The sequence below is a fragment of the Pomacea canaliculata genome, linkage group LG2 (assembly GCF_003073045.1).
Source record: "Pomacea canaliculata isolate SZHN2017 linkage group LG2, ASM307304v1, whole genome shotgun sequence".
Taxonomy (NCBI): Eukaryota; Metazoa; Mollusca; class Gastropoda; order Architaenioglossa; family Ampullariidae; genus Pomacea; species Pomacea canaliculata.
The window spans coordinates 5,651,793-5,669,518 of NC_037591.1; the positions used below are offsets into that span (position 1 = coordinate 5,651,793).

Sequence of the window (17,726 nt, forward strand, 5' to 3'; positions counted from 1 at the left end):
CTGATTTTATTTGACGGCTCGAAACGGGTGGGTTAGGGGTTGGTTCCCTGGTGGCTGTCTGTGTGGGCGGGACGGATCAACGGAGGTGAGGAACCACAATAAATGAAAATATGAACACCACTGAAGGTAGCGATGCAAAGAAAGACCCTTGGGAAGGAAATATTAAAACAATCGCACAGGACAGTCGGGAGCCTCAGCCCCGCCATCTTGACTGGGAAAGCCAAAGCCAGGCCATGCCGTTTGCCATGTATTATCTTGGCCAGTCCTCGGCTTACTTTGTGCAAGCTGATCGATTTCTCCTCTCTCTCATCTCTATTGCTGACTTCACTGGAATAGGAGTTAAGACTCTTAAAATAAAAAAAAAAAAAAACATAAAGGATAGAAATTATGAATTTTTGGAAGATGAGAAAGAGAGGCGGGTACACCTGTGAGAACTATGATTATTAAAAGTCTTGAGCCGGATAGGGGCAAGAAAAGAAAGACAAAGTGTGCGAAGAGTTCCTGACATATATATATATTTTTAAGTATTGATGCGCCACGGAAGTAGTTCCCCGTCGTGTCGGCGGGTGTCCGCGCTAGCACAATGGGTCCTTGTGATGGCTACACCCAGACTACCCTTCTTCTCCTGAAGCAGTTGAAACCATGCCTTCTCTCTTTTTTCTCCTCTCAAGCAGGCAGGGAATGGTTTATTTTCGCCCTTTCCTGATGGACATCGAGCGCCCCAACAAAGACAGAAGAGGGCAAATGTGACCGGCTACAAAATTAAAGACGAGCATTTACTTTGCCAACGTCAATTCCGCTCCATCGCTCCGTGGGGGAGGCTGGGATGATTGCAGCCTCGCTTTCATTATCCCGAGAAACGAATTTGATTACACCTGATCTTCCCGCATCTTCTCGCGGCGCATGCGTGGTCATCAAAGGGAGATGACCCAAGGCGGAATCGAAATGACTACATGGGGAAGATCTTGAATTTATAGCTTTTTTTTTTTTGGTGTGGGAAGAGTGCACATGCATAAATTATCCCTGAGACCGATTTACTCTCAGTTACTTTTTTTGAAGGGGGAAGCACTTTACAGTAGGTTACAGTAATAGTTCAAACGTGTTTTGTTTTTGTTTTTGGTGTACAGCACCAATTCCTCCACCATTTGCTTATTTTTATTAGTTTGTAGTTAGCAGTCCAAGACAGTAGATCAAAACTTCATTAAACGACAAATATTGGCTAAAAATAAATAAAATGTAATGTCCCCTGGGCAGAATTCTGACATTACACAAATAAAAAAAGCTCATATCTTTTGTTTGTATATCTGTGGCTTCTGTGCCTTCTCCATATTCCAGACCAGCAAAGACAAATCATAAATGCAAAGAAATGAATTATGCATGTGTATAAATATCCGATAAGCGGAGTTAATTGTCTGTGAGCATGTGTGCTTGTCCGCTCAGCAAACTGTGACATTTCTTCACAAGCCCACGTGATGCTGGCGAGATGCTGGTCCAGCGGGACACGTTCTTCATCCCTCACGACGACAGATCACAAATATTTCCGCTAATGGCCCACGGGAATATTATTGTGATGAATAAATAAAGTCCCATGATGCATACCTCGGGTTTTGTTTTATCACTGTCGGTCTCTGTCGAGACATCAGACCGTCTCAGTATTCTAAATCGTCTTCGATTGAGATTCCCAAGAGGAGAGATTGGTAGTTTGAGAACTGTTATGGTAGTTTGAGAACTGTTATTCAACCCCGTTCACTCCCTCATCTCTCCTTCACTTTCCCTCCCTGACTTTCTCTCCATTTTTCTTTCCTCTTCATCCTTCTACCCCCTACCCTCGCTCTTCGCAGTTATTAATACTCGGTTGGGCTGCTTACTGCCCGAAGCCTTCAATATCCTGCACGGAGCCACAAAGCCTCGAACTCAGGCGGTTTTCTGTTGGTTATGGGTTTCTCTCCAGAAAGGATGACATATAAATCTCGTGAGATCGAAGACTGGATGTGTTTGGATGTTATTAGCGTCTCTTTACCTTCCTGCGTGTGCACCGGACCCCACTTGAGGAGGGACATCGTTCTCGCGGATTTATTTATTTGACTTTCCTGGGGCAGGGGTGGCGGGAGGCGGCCATTGCTGGCGCCGGAGCTGGAATTGATCGGGGTAGCAAGTTGTCTTAGGTGACAGGAAGTCATAAAGATTGCAGATGACACTAAAAAGGTCATAAGGAATCTTGCTCAGCGCCATTATTTGAGGTGTCAAAGACCATGGATCCTTCAGTCTCCACCATGCCTTAGTTCAAATGTGGTGGAGTAGGTGTACCTTCAATATACTCTATGCTACAGCTAATTCACTCCTCTTGCCTTCCCTCCTAATATGCTTTTGGATACTTGTGGATGCAATAGTTCAAACCATCCGGGTAATTAAGCTTTCCGTCCATTTTTGTGTCTAAAGGTCTAGTATTGTGAAGTTTTAATGGGTGGGTGAGTTCGTTTCAGATTGACCGACTCTTTTGAAGAACTAATTTCAATACAAGTTTGAAAGTATGAAATCCTACAACTACTTAGTGTTTAACCATTATTAGCAGATTAACAGAAGTTATAGCTTGTAATCCAAAGTTCTTTATCCAACATAGTTTTCAATGGTTGTTGATAACCAACATCGGGTAGACTACAATAGTCGGTAGATAATGTACAAGAAGTTAAGTAGAAGTGGCTGCACGCTCTCGCGAACACATGACATCTACTAATTTATCTTAGTTAATATTTAATTTTCTGATAATTATAATTCCGTCTATTTCATGTTTACCGTATTCTAAGTTTTTTTGTTTGTTTTTGAAGATCATTGTGGACAAAAGCCAGCGTCCTTATATTAATAATACAAGCTGCAGCTCTCGGAACGGTTTGTTTAATCGAGTCCAGTCGCCCTCGAGATAAATAGAACTAAGAACAAGCAAGGCGACTATACTCGACATTATCCACCATTTGTACCGCATTCGGTTCCCCAATATGATTTGCACACACATACTTTATGAGGATAGGGATTAGTAAATTGTTATGGTAATATCGAAACTGAATCCAACCGTACGGGTTGTACATCAAGAAAATTTCCCCAATTTTGTAAATTTGAGAGGAGTTTTGCAGAAGACATCTGTGTTCATCAGCCACCGACTTGTTTCTAAAGAAAGTAAATGTCTGACCCGTCCACTACTGTACTTCTGCAGTCTGCGGGAATGAAGGAAGGTTCTGGCAATGCCGTGTGACAACCAGCGAGCGGCACAGGGTCTCGGAACAAGGGCCGGCGAAGAAGTGGAAGTAAATTTGTCGGGTCTGTGGAGTCCGAGATGGCGGGATAGCCAGCGGGAGGTGTATGCTCTATTCCGGACTGTTTTTCTTCTCCATCGATCCGGCGATCCTCCTCATATTACGTCTTTCTCGTCTGGCCCTCCTTCCTCCCAGGTGACCTCCCCTCATGCAGCATCTTTGAGAAAGCTGCCCGCAAGCTTTCATTCTTCCGGTTTTCTCTCGAAGGGAAATCACTCTCCACGTTTTCATCTCTACCAGCCTGGCCAAATCATTTTTTTTTTTCCTTTTGACCGTCTGGCGTCTGGTATTGACAAGTTATCGCAGTATTCATGTACGGGGGGATAAAAGACAAGACAGAATTGTTGTAATAAGACCAAAATTAACAAGTAAAAGCAAGCGTTGAAGTCGTTAAAGCTCGTTTTGGCGATGAATGTCCGCCATAGAGCAACAGAGCTGGCAAAGCCGGTTTCCGCAGACAACCTCTTGTCAGGAAGATGTGCTTGTTCATTCTGTGGGTTTGTTCCCTTCAACAATGTTTAAATTGATATTTCCGATGAAGATTTTGCTGAAGTGACCTCTCTCTCTCTTATTCTCCTCCTCTCACACACATCGAGTGGTGTTAAAGTTTCTTTAGGTCACAACAGTGTAGAGCTCTTCATGTTATGTTTCTCTATAATGAAGACTCAGTAAACTCACCCTCCGTGCGTGTTGCAAGCTTTATTGAAGTGACTTGTATTGCTGTCTGTTTACACCATCATTTAGGTGCAGGCATTTAGTTCTCTCGTGGCTTTACAGCATTCCCATTGAGTGCCTTCACTGCCACTTCATTAACCTCCCTTCACCTTACCAAATACTCGACTTGTTAGCAATTTCCGATGGAGGGTTAGGTGGGGAAGAAGGTTCAGTAGGTCTGTCTGACCTCCCACCCACAGACTGTTTCAGTTCCAGAAGATTGGTAACTGAAAAGACCTCGAGCTTCTCTTTGTAATGAGGCTTTTTAGTGAAGTGAATAGTTAATCAAAGTAAGAAGTGGAGGCACTTCGGAAACTGTTTACACTTCCGGTTCTTTGAGGTAACTTTGTATTTGTGAGGAGAACTGAAGCCCGACAGCTGCCAGGATGGCTGGTGGGTTGCCTGCTGTGTGCAGTCGTCTGGACCTGACTGTGGGACCGAGGAGGAAGGTCTGTGAGTGGTTCACGCGCTGCTAAGATGCGATCATTCTCAACCTTTGTGTTTACTCTGGCTGGTGTTCAGGTCCAACCTCCATGAGCCTGTCTGCTCTACGTTATGCATGGTTGGACCGGAAATTAATTGCTTTTTTAATCAATTTATTGTTTTTTTGTTTGTTTATTCCTTGGTTCTCTATATTATGAAGACACTGATATTACACAGAAAAGTGGAATGCGCTTTTTTAGATGTGTTTGTGCCATGTGGGCCCAGAGTTGGAGTATTCTGGTCACACAACTAACGCCCGCTTCACACGGTCCAACTAACGCATACTTCACATGTGCTGAATGTGTCTCGTGAAACTAGCGGTCAAATACTTATCTAAACCTCTGAGACATAAATTTAATATTCGTCGACACCTTTGCGAAAAAGTATTTTCTGCTCGACTCAACCCTGTGAGGGTTACTATTCAAAAGCATATAAATAAATATTTATCGTTGTCGGTCAGACTATTTCTGGACGACCCTTTCACGCGACTTTCCTAAACTGTTATTCCGGTTTACCTTTTCAACATTTTTAAAATGAAGTCCACCCATTACAATTTTTTTTTCTAGGGTTGATTCAGGCTTAATCATCATCAGACGTGGTTCTCTGTGTATTATTTCGTCCTTAAACAGTTTATTTCTTGTTTGGTTTTATTCTCTTAGAGACACAACGCATTTACACAATCAAGACAGGAGAGCCAACTTCAGACATTAGAGAGACAGTCAGCCGCCAGGGACTATGGGATAGCCACTTGAATAGCTTGACTGGGTGTGCTGGACTAGCTCAGCCTTAAACGCACGTGTCTTTCATTACAGGCGAGTGTGCGACAACCCACACATGGACTACAAGGACCACGGCTCCACCACCAAAGACGCCGACTGCCAGTGTCAAGATGGCTTTCATTTTGAGAACGAGGACCAGCGCGCATGCGTGCCCAACAGGGAGTGTGGAAAAGGCTATGGCCAAGGAGATTATGGTAAGATACACATGACAATCGTTGAAGAAGACTGACGTGTATTGTGTATGTGATTGTGTGTGAATGTTTGCGTGGGTGGGTGTGAGTGTGTGTGTGTGCGCGCGCCCACGTCTGTTTTGCACGTGAACCTGCGAGTGCTTAGTGGTTGCGTGGCAACCTCAGCGAAAGATATTGTTATCCTAGTCTCACAGGAAACAATAAAGACGTCTGTATGAGTTTCGGTTGTGTGGCACTGACCTCTCTTGCTGATTGAATCCAGGGACCTAGAAATCCCACGCGTCCCTCATCACTCCCCCTTTTCCCTGGCTCTGTCTCCATCTTCACCGCCCGCCTCTCCGTGTGTTTGATTAGTTTAACACGAACCACGTGATTAGTGTAGAATGCATTGACATAAAGTTGTCTTTGTTCGCTGCAGGGGTCTGTGTGAAATGCATCGACTTGCAGATGTACTCCGACTCCGTTGACAGGAAAGAAAAATGCAAGCCTCTCACCAAGTGAGTCTCCTATAGATGACATCCTTCACAACCACTGAACGTGTCATGGTTTGATAATCAAATAGAAGAATGTTGTGTTTATTTAGTCTACATCAAAAGTGTACTTGAGTTGGTGAAACTGAACATCATACTTACGGCTGCAATAAGATTCATCCAACTTTCAAATCTTGCATTTACCTCTACTCCCACTTCTTAAAAAGAAATAAAAGCAAATGATAAAGGCATTAATCTATTTTTGTAAATACCAAAAGGCTTGAGATGCTTATATCATTGATAGGTGTAAGACGAAAACTGTTGTGGTCTTTATTCTGTCAGCTCTATTGTTTGCTTCTTCGCGTAATATAACGGTTAGCGGCTGTCACCAATACAAGGAGTGGATGTCCTGGGTTCAGATCTCGTCTCGGACACGCTGTTTTTTTTTTTTCTCTGCATGTAGTTTACAGGGATAGCTGCCTTGTCGTGATATAGTCTTAATTGCTGGTTCGGTGAAAACACCATTCCTCCCCTCTTCCTCACACAATTAGATGGTAAGGTCATACCTAACAGTTATGCTAAACTCTTCTCTCTTCCAGCTGTGAGAAACAAAGCCGATGCACCTGACAAAGAGTAATGGAACTTTTGACAATGTCTGCGGGCCAGTTGTAAGGGGTAAGACTGCTTTTGCAATTTCAATTTAAACGGCCCTTGTGAGTTGTGTGTTGTTGCTATTTTCAGTAATAAGTGTGCTCAAGTCTTCTCTTAATAAAAAGCTGTATTATTATTTACTTATTATCTATACGTGAATACTCTATTCAAATGTGCGCCCTTGGTGAGCTTTGTTGCTAAGCTCAGATTTTCTCTTACTATTACTTTCATGTTTGTGTATCAAAGGACATAAAGAACTATTTTGTTGTCAAGGTGTTATAACATTTATACTTTTTAGACAAAGCACTCTGTTGATGTATCTGTTTAACACGCAAGGCCAGAGTTTTATCTTATTTCGAGTTATTGGTGTTGCAAGTTGTAACAGAATTACATTTGAATTTTTTTCTAGTCTAAATAGCGAAAATATTTTCTGTTGAATGGATCCTTTTCTTAAAAGGCTTAAATGTAGTTTTGATGGATATGCAATCCTGCAGTCTCTATGAATGGGATTTTTTCCCGCTCTTTATTTTTTTCCCCTTTTCTTTTCTCATTTATCCGACGCAGAAAGTCGAGAATCTCCACGAACATTGCTTTTTTATTATTGAAAATGTCCCCGAGATATACCCATTACTTGTTCTTTAAGAACCATCCTTCACACTAGGCTAGCTGCTGGCTATAACCTGATGCTTATTTTTGTTTTTTTTTTTTTTTTTTTTTTTGTTTTTTTGTGTCCTCTTGGCCTACATTGAGTCTTTCTTTTGAATTTTCCTGTTTGATCATCACTATATTTGTAATCTGTAGACACGAGTCCCTTTGAACAGAATGAATGAAATATATTCTTGCTGTATGAAAAAATAAGGATTTTTACCTCGTTTTTTAGAGTGACATTAATATTGTTCCGTAAAGTACTTTCTTAAAATCTTTTTATTGCTTTGGATGAATGCAGACGCATTAAATTCCTTTTAAACATTTTTTTCAGATGTAAAATCTTGTGACGAGCCACAGAAACCAACCAGCGAAGACTCCGCTGACCCTAGACTGTGGATTATCGGGGGAGGAATAGCAGGATCCATCATCCTTATTATCATCATCATTTTTATAATATACATCATCAGACGAAACAGTTATCGTCGACGAAAGTTTGCGCAGAAGCCGTTGTCACCTGACCAGCTAGAAGAGCTGAAGCATCGCATTCTAAAGGCGTGTGAAAAGGAAAACACTCTGTGTAAGAAAGGTCGGTGCATCCCACAATTCAAGTGTGTGTGTGTGTGCGCGCGCATGCGTATTCACGAATTGTGCACAAATTTTGCCACCATTTTGCTTATGACAATAGTAATGGTCGTAAAGATGTCATTATCATTATTATTAGCATCGCCATAATCAGTTACAACAATAACAACAGGTCACCAACACTGATCACAAACAGCCCTCAGCAGCTCGAGGCTTCTTTGACCGTAAGAATCATAAATAACCTGACACGGGGAGACAGTAATACTGACAATTATTAATTCCAGTGGGCAGTTATACTCGGAAAGTGTGCTCAGATACAAGAAATAAACAAAATAATAAACAAAACAAGTGCTAGTTACAAGATAAAAATGAGGACAAGATAAGGTTGTGCGTCACAGCAAACTTTTATAAAAATGTTCTCTGCACAGTTAAAAATACACATTCCAATTCTTTCTTCTGTCTTTACAAAGTGCGGGAATTTGTACCAAAACGGCCATTTCCTTGACGAGCATGTTTTGTCTTTTTTTTTTTTCATTTCTAGCCCTTACTGTTGACGTAATTACGGGTGTATGCCCGTTAAAATTTCCGTTTTTAGTTCCCAGTACTGACGTCACTGTTGGCGTTTGCTGTTTTGGTTTCTTGTGTTTGGCACCACGTGATGCAAAGGTGTGTTTCTCTGTGGTTTTCAGTCATGTCCAAGTCAGTATTTATAGTGGAAGAGCGGATAGACAGACAGATTTGGACTCTGGCCCAGGAGCTGTACCGCTCGCACCCTATACAGGGCAAATACGAGCTCGTCGTGGAGAAGTACAAAGGTGAGAGGTCACTTAGCTCATCCCTAACAATTTTCTTTTATATTGTTTTTTTTTTTAAATTACTTTAATTAAGTATAATACAATCATCATTTTCGCCACCTTCTTGTGTCATTCATTTCTAAGCTTATAGCCTTCATATATCGAATGATATAAACATTTTTGTGTCTTGAATAAGATGCACCCACAGTGTTTTTAAATTCAGTACAAAACAGTGGTTATGGATCACGTGTCTCACAGAGTCAAATGATGACATGAAATAGTAAATAGTTCCATAGTTCAAATAGCAACGACACATGATTTTCCTTTTATTATTTTTTTTTCACTCTACCAATAATTATTCGACTGATCTCCACAGAAAGTCAACACAAATACGCAGTGAACGGATATCTACAGGAGTGGAAGCTGTGGAAAGGCGAATCCAAGGAGTCGATAGGTGATCTCTTCAAATGCCTTAGTCAGTGCAAGCGGGATGACATCGTCTACGAAGTGTGTAATGCACTTCGCAATGATGTCGGTGAGCCACATCACAATCTTCTTTTTTCTCCTTTTTATTTTGGTTTGTATGTTTTTTTTTGTTTTTGTTTTTTTTTTCTTCTTCTTCTTCTTCAACTATTTTTACAATTCCTCTGTCGATTCCTGTCCCTTCTTCGCGCTTTTTCTGTTTTAATTTCATTTCATTTCTCTCCCTTTAATCTAACGAAACTCATAATATTTCGAGCTCGTCGTCTTTCCTGAGGCAGCCGACCATGCTATTGCCTCCACGAGCAATCCGCAGTTTGCTTTAATAGCTGTATAACATTTCTTGGACCTTGTAGTGCTCAGAATACCCGACCTTGAATGATGAAAACGTATTCCAACGAATCCCTTTTGATCCAACATGCAGAAAATGGCTTTCCGGAGATAGAGGTGGTATTGACCGCCATCGATTCTCTGGAGAACAAAAAGTTGGTTAATATGGGAAGCTGACAGTTACTGCTGATTAAGTTGTTCTTTGATTTTGTGTTTGTGTATGTGTGTTTGGTTTCTAACCAGGATGTGTGGATTATGTGTGCAGGCATGGAGTTGGACCTGGAGGCGCAGCTGGACGTGAACGAGGCGTACAGCAAGGGCAAACAGAACCAGCTGGACGAGTTCGTGTCTGTCATGTGCCCCTGTGGGCGCGAAGCCGACTCCAAGCCCAGACCAAAGGTCAAGGAGGTTGCTATGGAGAAGGAGAAAGGTGGTGAGGCCAGCGACAAGCTGCTGGAGGCGCCCCCACGCGACAGCGACGCCATCGAGGCGCCACCTGGTGCCGGTGACGTCCTCTGCTCCTCCCGCCCGACCCCCACCGCCCCTGTCATCGACGACAGCACCAGCGGCGTGGCCTTCGCCGACGGCAGTGGTGTTCCAGGTGTGCACATACAGTATTCGCAGCCCATGCAAGCACATCGTAAAGCTGGCGTCACGTGACTTCACCAGTTCCATGGCCGACAGTCACCGGGAAACGAAGAGTCTGGACTCGCGCCTGGAAGAACTCCTCTGTGGCTCTCGCAGACCGAAACTAGCTGTGGTGCATGACACTGTTGTGGTTTCAATGTTGGTTAGTGGACACTAGCTCCCACTCTTACCCAACCCCCCAATCCCCCAGCCCCGGGAAGTGGAGTGTTTGGGGGTTACTGTCGGTGGGTCATTCTTCACCTGACGATAATAGCTTACAGTATTGGTCCTCTTATTTGTAAAATTTGTGAACTTGAGGGTGACTAGCAGGACCTCGACTTCCTGTGTTGATACGACCAGATGGTCACTTTGCCAAGCATTACCTGTGACTCGGGATACTGTCGGTTAGAAGGTGAGGGTCTGAGAACCTGTGGAATCGGTCTCAGCCTTGAGACACTGCATGTGGTTACTGTGATACCAGTTCCATCTTAGAGCGGCTCGACTGCATGCCAGTTGAACTTCGTCTCACAGATACCAGAGAGGAAGGATCTGAAATCCAGGGTTTGTCGTGAACATAACTATAAGCATCATTAATTGAAAGGACGAAAACTTTCTCTTTCCATTGTCTCCATTGGTGGTTAGCGCAAGTTCGATAACAAAACGGTATTTTAAAGTTTGAAGAAGGGTCTTGAACCCCGAGAGATGCATTCAGTAGGGTTGAAGGTCGCAGCAGTTGTAAGTCTAGATGCGGTCAAGCAAACACTGCCGACAAAAAAATATTTACAGAAAGAAACGACAGGGTCATCGATTCTGAAATTGCATCGATTGTTATTTGAGGGTTTTAGTTTTACTAATGACTGGTGTAGTTCTAGGATGTGTTGTCAGGGCTGTGTGTTGACCACGATTTTATCCGAATTCTCACTGTATCGCAAATAAGAATGGTTGTTTGTTGAGAAAAGCCTTGATTCCAGTTGCTGGGTGAAAGTTCACGAAGTCAGTGAGGTGTCAACTGCTTTGATGCTCTAGAGGTTTCGGTAGCAATGCGGTTTCTGAAGATAGAGAAGTCCACAACATGCAACTGTTATACAACATCTATTCCAAGGGAAAGGGCAATATTCTTTCGGGAATGTTGAAAGAAAGTGGAACTATTTTTCGCCTGCTTGTACTAAGAGTATATCAAGAAACGGATATTTTAAACACGAATTCAGACATGATTTTCCCATCATCTTGCAAGAAGGAAAAAAACTTTTACCACATGCATGTGGAGGAAACAATCTGTGTTTGTCGTACCAGTGTGAAGGCAGATAAAGGTAAAGAAGGAAATGTAAAGTAGAAATTTTGAGATGAGCCGAAAGGACTAAACAGAAAAAGAACATTGGTAGTCTGCAACAGGCCGAGACCTACCAGGTGAGGAGAATCTGATGGTAATTAACTGAAAGTCGCATTGAACAAATCTTCCAAATGTTTGTAAACTCAGCACTTAAATTACAAATGTACCTTCCTGAAAACTACAGGCAGTTACATTGTTCGCATGAATGATTTCTCCACGGTTTGATGTCGAGTGATGAGGACAAAAATAACTCCAGAGAAGACATCATCGATGATGCAAGTGATGAAGGTGAAGGTTCACGACACTTTGAGGCGATTTCTGGGAATTGTTTTTCCAAAACTTATTGTTTCGTTTTGACATTTGCTGTTTAAGCGAAGGGGACTTGTTAAATAGCTTTCAAGGAAAGGTGTATGTGGTAGTGTGTATGAACAGTGAAAATTGTGTAACAAGTGTCAAGGCGAATAGCCTGAAACAGATTGCTTCTTAATTTTTTTATTGCTTACATTTTATCATTCATGTGACAGTTAAATAGATTGCAGCTGTAAGAAAAGATTGGCATTTAACTTTTTTTCACTTCTGAATATTTCTCTCTTTCTCCTTTTAACTCGTTGTAGTTACTGTACAACAAAAGCCAGCATGCTCAAAGTAAAAGTTTAAAAAGTTCATTTTAATTATAAATATTTTTCATTCTATTTCTCGAAATGCACTTTCAAAGCATTTATATCAAATCTTATTAGCATGACATGACTGTCATCCACTGTCCTAATAAATCACTATTTTATTATCTTATCAACAAGTTTGCACTTCTCACATAAGATCCGACTTCCTAACTCTCAATGGAAACAAGTGTAGATGTACATCCAAATTTTCACCTTTGCCATGTCTTTACAAGTTTTCAGTGCATGTTTTTGAACTATTACAAATATTTTGTAGAAAACTCTTGCTTAAAAAAAAGCAAAACAAAAGTAAAACTTTTTCGATGCATATCGGGCTCACGTGCAGCGCTAGTCACGTGAGTTCACCGGTCAAACAGTAGCTTTACCTGATCGACATTCTCTTTCATCTTTACAATCCTCTTTTTAAAGATTTGCTGTAGGCTTTCGCCTTTACAGTTTTAAACTTGTCTTTTTTTTTAATTTTGAATTTACGGCCTTGTGAACAAGATAAAAGGCTGAGGAACTAGCACGTGTCGCTTACGAATGATTGTGCCATTAAATCACGGTTTAGTGTTTTGTCCGTTGTTTTCAGTTAAACTGTTATGGTCAGGCGCGATAAAATGGAGTAGTGTACTCCAACTTCCAACACTATGCATGGTGCGTCTGCTGCAAGTGGAAACATTAGGTCTGAAACATGTGCATCTTCAATACCTGAGTTACAATAGGTGTGTTTCTTATGCCGATAGGTAGACATGGATCTTTGGAAGAAGCCTAGGTCCACAGACAGACATGCTATATCCCAATAAATTTTAGAAAAAAAGACACATCGACACTCGTTCAGAATCGTTTTCAGATTATTGGTTTTTCACACAGAATACTATCGTCAGGGTTAGGATCGGCAAAAGCCGCAAAAACTATGTAAACAATTTTTTTTTTCCCTCACAACATGCACAAATATATTCCTTTGGACCTTGTAATGGCAGGAGGAAGTACCCATGTCAGACATTTTGCAAATTTGAGTGCTTTAGAACAAATGGTGTTGTAGACATGGTGCTACTCTCATTGTGTGTCTGTGTGGTATCTAACAACAAGACAATGCCATTCGTTAGTATCATTAAAAAATTCTCTGAGAACTTGTGTCGTTTTACAACTCACAGGTCAGAAGTCCTAGCTCAAACATCAGAGATTTTCAGCCCTTCATCTGCAGACCTTTTGCTTTTCCAATAACACATTTTCTCTTGTGTCTTTTTTGTTAAGTACCTTTTATGTTTGTATTATCACAAATTTGTGCACTCTGTATATTGATGATCAATGAAGCGATCCACTCCATCCATATTTTTGCCTCCTACCATCCCCCCAAAACCCTTTCATATTCTGCTGCTTTAAAAATGTTCTTAGCAACTTATTGCTTCTCTTCATGCTTTATTTTGTTAGTCCTCTTTCATCGTTCGCTGGTAATAAAGCGGTCACTGAATGTCATCGACAGTTTCTGTCACATGCCCTTTGACCTGCCGCATTTAATAATAGCACTCCCTGCGTCAGCTGACCTGGACAGAAAAGATGTTTTTTTTTAACATATTTTTCCATTTATTATTTTTATTAAGTGTACAGTGTGCAATAGTACATGTATTCCTCCGCATTGAGAACTACAGTAATTCATGGTCTGTGCAAATCACGATTTCTGGCTTCTACAGTCCACACGTCTAGTCTCGTGAGAACAGAAAGTGTTCAGTAATACTGGTGCAGCATGCAATTCTTTCTTTAAAGCTTAGGTTTATACAAGCTTTGTTATCAAGAGGGTGACATTTTGTGTTCATGGCTCTCATGAAAATGAAAGCAATTTTTAAGTTGTTTTGCTGGGGTATTAGTGTACATGTTCTATTAGTTACAAGTTTTTGGACGAATGATTACATACAACAGCAGCGACGATGTCATACTGACAAAAAAAAAACTTAAAAAAAAATGCTTGGCAGTGAAAACTAGTCATATCACCAACTTGTTTGGGTTTTTGTTAAAGTTTTGGACGGTGTTTGATTTCATCACTGACCAAAGTACAAAGCAACAAATCAGGAAAATGATCACGACCATTTTGCGAGCTTCTCGTAAGGATTTCTGTGTCAGATAACGGTCACAAACCGTTCCCCACTCGGAATCCCGCCAGAAAGTGACCAATCAAATGCCAGAGTTTGACAAGAATCGAAGCAAGACAAAAACGAAGATGTCATCAAAACCGCAAATTTTAAAAAGGAAAACTTAACACCTGTCAAATATTTTGTACAAGTTATGATTAAAGAAGAAATAGTGTTTCACAGGCTAGTTTACGAAGCTGGAGTTCATTCGTGTTACTATAAATAGACGAAGGGGTAACGATCTTGATGTGTCAACTGCCGTCTGGAATTTTGTTCTCACCTATCTTTATGTTGCTGCTTGGTATCTTTGTCTTGTGGTGCTTAAGAATCCATATATTTTAACAGGCTGTTGAACCTAAACTAAGGCTTATGTAATTGTAAGTGGTTCCAGGTCCCACAGTTGGTTTGGTATTATCAAACTATTTTTCTTTTTTTGCTGTAGACTGTGTAATGTCTGCCTGGCAGTTCGCTTCTACAGTTATTGCATTGTGACGGATTTAAAGAGAAGACACATTAATGCCAACTTTTTGCAGTGTTGTAAACAAATGTTAAAACCTTTAGATACAATGAAAATCGAAGACTGGGTCCATACAAACCTTTAACGAGTTTTTTCGCACACGTGATTTATCGAACACTAAAGACCGTTGCTGGCATACAAGTATATTTGTGTGTTTGTGTGTCCGTTCCATTTCCCAAAAAAAAAAGGTCTTGTAAAGAGAATATTGTCAGTTGAAAATTAATTTTGACAGAATGTTCTGTAAATGTCTTATCCGACATTTAACTAAAATTGAGAAAATCCTTGGTTTTTTTTGTTTTTTTTTTTTTTCCTGTGCCCACGAATTTACTAACGGGTCGTGAGTGAATCCATTAACAGAAAATACAGTTGACTATTGTTTGCTTCACTGGCATAACAACTGCACATTAAAATAACATCTTTCTAATGTGTTGCTCAGACAAACACAAGTCATTGGAGTTTTTAACTTTTTTCTTTCTTTTTTTTTTCTTTTTTTTTTTTTAAGTTCGTGAACCTCCTCCATCCAAGATGTCACTCGAAAAGAAAGTAAAATCATTAAGAATTTATTGTTGCTGTTGTTATTGTTCATCATGAAGGTCTTTCGCTGGAAAAATACGAACTTTGTTGTTTTCAAAGGCTGTTATACTGAGTTGTAGTTAAATAGCATCTCTGTTTGCTTAACGGCAACTAAACAGAAAAAAATGATATATGTAATTCAGACATTGAGCATGAAACATGTTTTTGTTCAGTCTCCTGTTAATACTGAATGATGTGATTGCCCCAGTACTGGGAGGTTCAGTACATTAAATGCTTCAGTATTCTCTTTGCTTTAATCCGCATTAGAATGAATGAGGCTTGACGGGCATTTGATTTATGCATCAGCTTATTGTGATGTGGGAAGATGCGTCAAATTAATTGTTAATTAAATTAATTGTTAACTCCGACCAGTTCGTATGGAGACTTTTAAATTTAGTAGTGCTTTTAATCGTCCCTGTGGTTTTGTTTATGCAACAACAACAAAAAAAATGTTTTTTCCCCATTTTTCTCAACTTACCGCTGATTTGTAGCCAACATTGGAATCGAACCATCACCATACACATTCGCTGTGCAAGTCTTCTGCGTGCTAACGTTCTATTACTGTAATTATTGTAATTATGTACACCGTATTTTACGATGATCGTATGCTCTGTCATTTTGCGAAATAAAGCCAACTATTTTTCAGTAAAACTCGAAAGTTATGTTTATTGCGAACGAGTGCCCTCTAATGAACGCATGGAAGCCTTTTATCAGAGCTCTTATTTCTAGGAGTCGGAAAACGATGTTTATCCACAGCGCATTCCTCAGTTGTTTTCTTCTGTTAATTATTCCTCAATTCCGTTTATTAATTGTCAATTACCCATTAATGAGATCGTTTTGTGTGTGTGGTTAGATGTCTTTATGCGTGCGTGTGTTTGTTCGTGCATTCGTGGATGATTATATCCATTAATGCAATGAGTTTTCGTTTGTTTATTTTTTGGAAGTATGTGAGTGTATTCTTATGTCTCTGTGTATGTGAGAGAGGTAGGGGAGTGATGTCCCTTAGCCTTACCGACTGGAGGCTGAAAGTAAAGATGTATCACTTGTCTTAATTGAAATCAGAGACGTTTGCCATCAGCTCATTCTTCTAATTTTTATATTGCCATTTCAAGAGATAATTTTGATACAAAGGAATGTTTGAAATGTTTTTGGCGGCAATGATATCAGTTCAGCAAGTCTCAGGGTGAGTCTCATAGTCGTGAAGTATGATTGAAGTTACAAAGATATAAAAAGATAGGAGCTGCTATGTTGTCTGTGTTCGCTCATTCCATCTCTCTCTCATATTACATTAATCATTGATCCACATCGTTTGTGGGAACATTGGTTGAACTATTCTAACGATCAGCAGTAAAGTGGCATCACCCCAAGAAATAAATGTTGAGAAATTTAAAAATTGAGATGATGGCGGATACGGACCGTTATATGTGCCTCGGTTTTGTGCCATTCAATGGTTGGCTTCTGTTCACTTCAGGCTCGGATGGACACAGCATCACGAGGATGCCAATAACGGCCCCTCTTAGCCTTATTACCGGGCTTTTCTTAGGTCAACACAGTGCCACTATGGGACATTTCCACCACAACACCATACATCTTAAAAATTTGCCAGCATGACGAGAAAGTCTTTGACAAAAGTGACCTCAACTATCGTTTCACTTGTTTATCAACCTTTTGCGCTGCCATAAATCGACTCGATGACCTCGTCTACAGTTTCGTGACAGTTATATTTTAATACGCACTGAATCGGTTGTAGCTCGCATTTACATTATATGATTGTAATTTGCATGTGAACTAACTTGTTTTTACATCTGGAACGATTGTTGTCTGTGATTACTCTGAGTTAGAGTTGATGAAAGATGAGGGTTTTCCATGATATCAGGCAGCTATCTGTGTGGAGCAAAGAATCACTTTAATTATTTCAAGAAGAATGTTAAGAAAAAGTAGAAGAAAGAACTACTCTATCGAAAATATGAAAAAATGAAAGTATATTGCAGGCTTTGTGTGCAATTAATGAAGTACAGTCAAGACACATACATTATGCGGAAATTAAATGGTCATCTGTTTTTATATCTGGTTTAAGAAATTTGAACAATTAGGAGGAATTTGAAAACTCAATCAGAACATGCAAAATATTTTCTAACAAAGCTCTTTAGCTGACACACGTACTTACAACAGATTATTGCTGTTGCGACTTTTGCGCATGCATCAGTGATATCTGAACTCAAGTCCTTAACTGACTAAATTAAACACACGTTCACATTTCCAAACAACATCCCCCACCCCACCTCCGACAGCTAACCTCACAGGAAACATTAAATATGAAACAGTTTCCGTCAAAGAGGTTTATGTGAGATAATGTTATTCTTTCTATATGCTAAAGTGAGACAAGTGATGTGATTACTGCTGTTGCTGTTGCAACTGCTCAAATCTGTGTATGATTATTATTATTGATATTTTTGCTTTGTGG

The 17,726-nt window shown here is 40.3% G+C and overlaps 1 protein-coding gene across 1 annotated transcript in view; it reads left to right on the forward strand.

Annotated features, from left to right (window-relative positions):
- The window catches only part of LOC112557748, a 109,432-nt gene extending 93,519 nt beyond the window's left edge, over positions 1-15,913 (forward strand). Inside the window, exons 4-10 of the mRNA XM_025227763.1 lie at positions 5,318-5,478; positions 5,894-5,972; positions 6,250-6,308; positions 7,576-7,830; positions 8,516-8,641; positions 8,997-9,155; positions 9,696-15,913. Of these exons, the coding sequence (XP_025083548.1) occupies positions 5,318-5,478; positions 5,894-5,972; positions 6,250-6,308; positions 7,576-7,830; positions 8,516-8,641; positions 8,997-9,155; positions 9,696-10,090 (1,234 nt within the window). The 3' untranslated portion in view covers positions 10,091-15,913. The remainder of the gene's footprint in view (positions 1-5,317; positions 5,479-5,893; positions 5,973-6,249; positions 6,309-7,575; positions 7,831-8,515; positions 8,642-8,996; positions 9,156-9,695) is intronic.
- Positions 15,914-17,726: the final 1,813 nt, after the last annotated feature.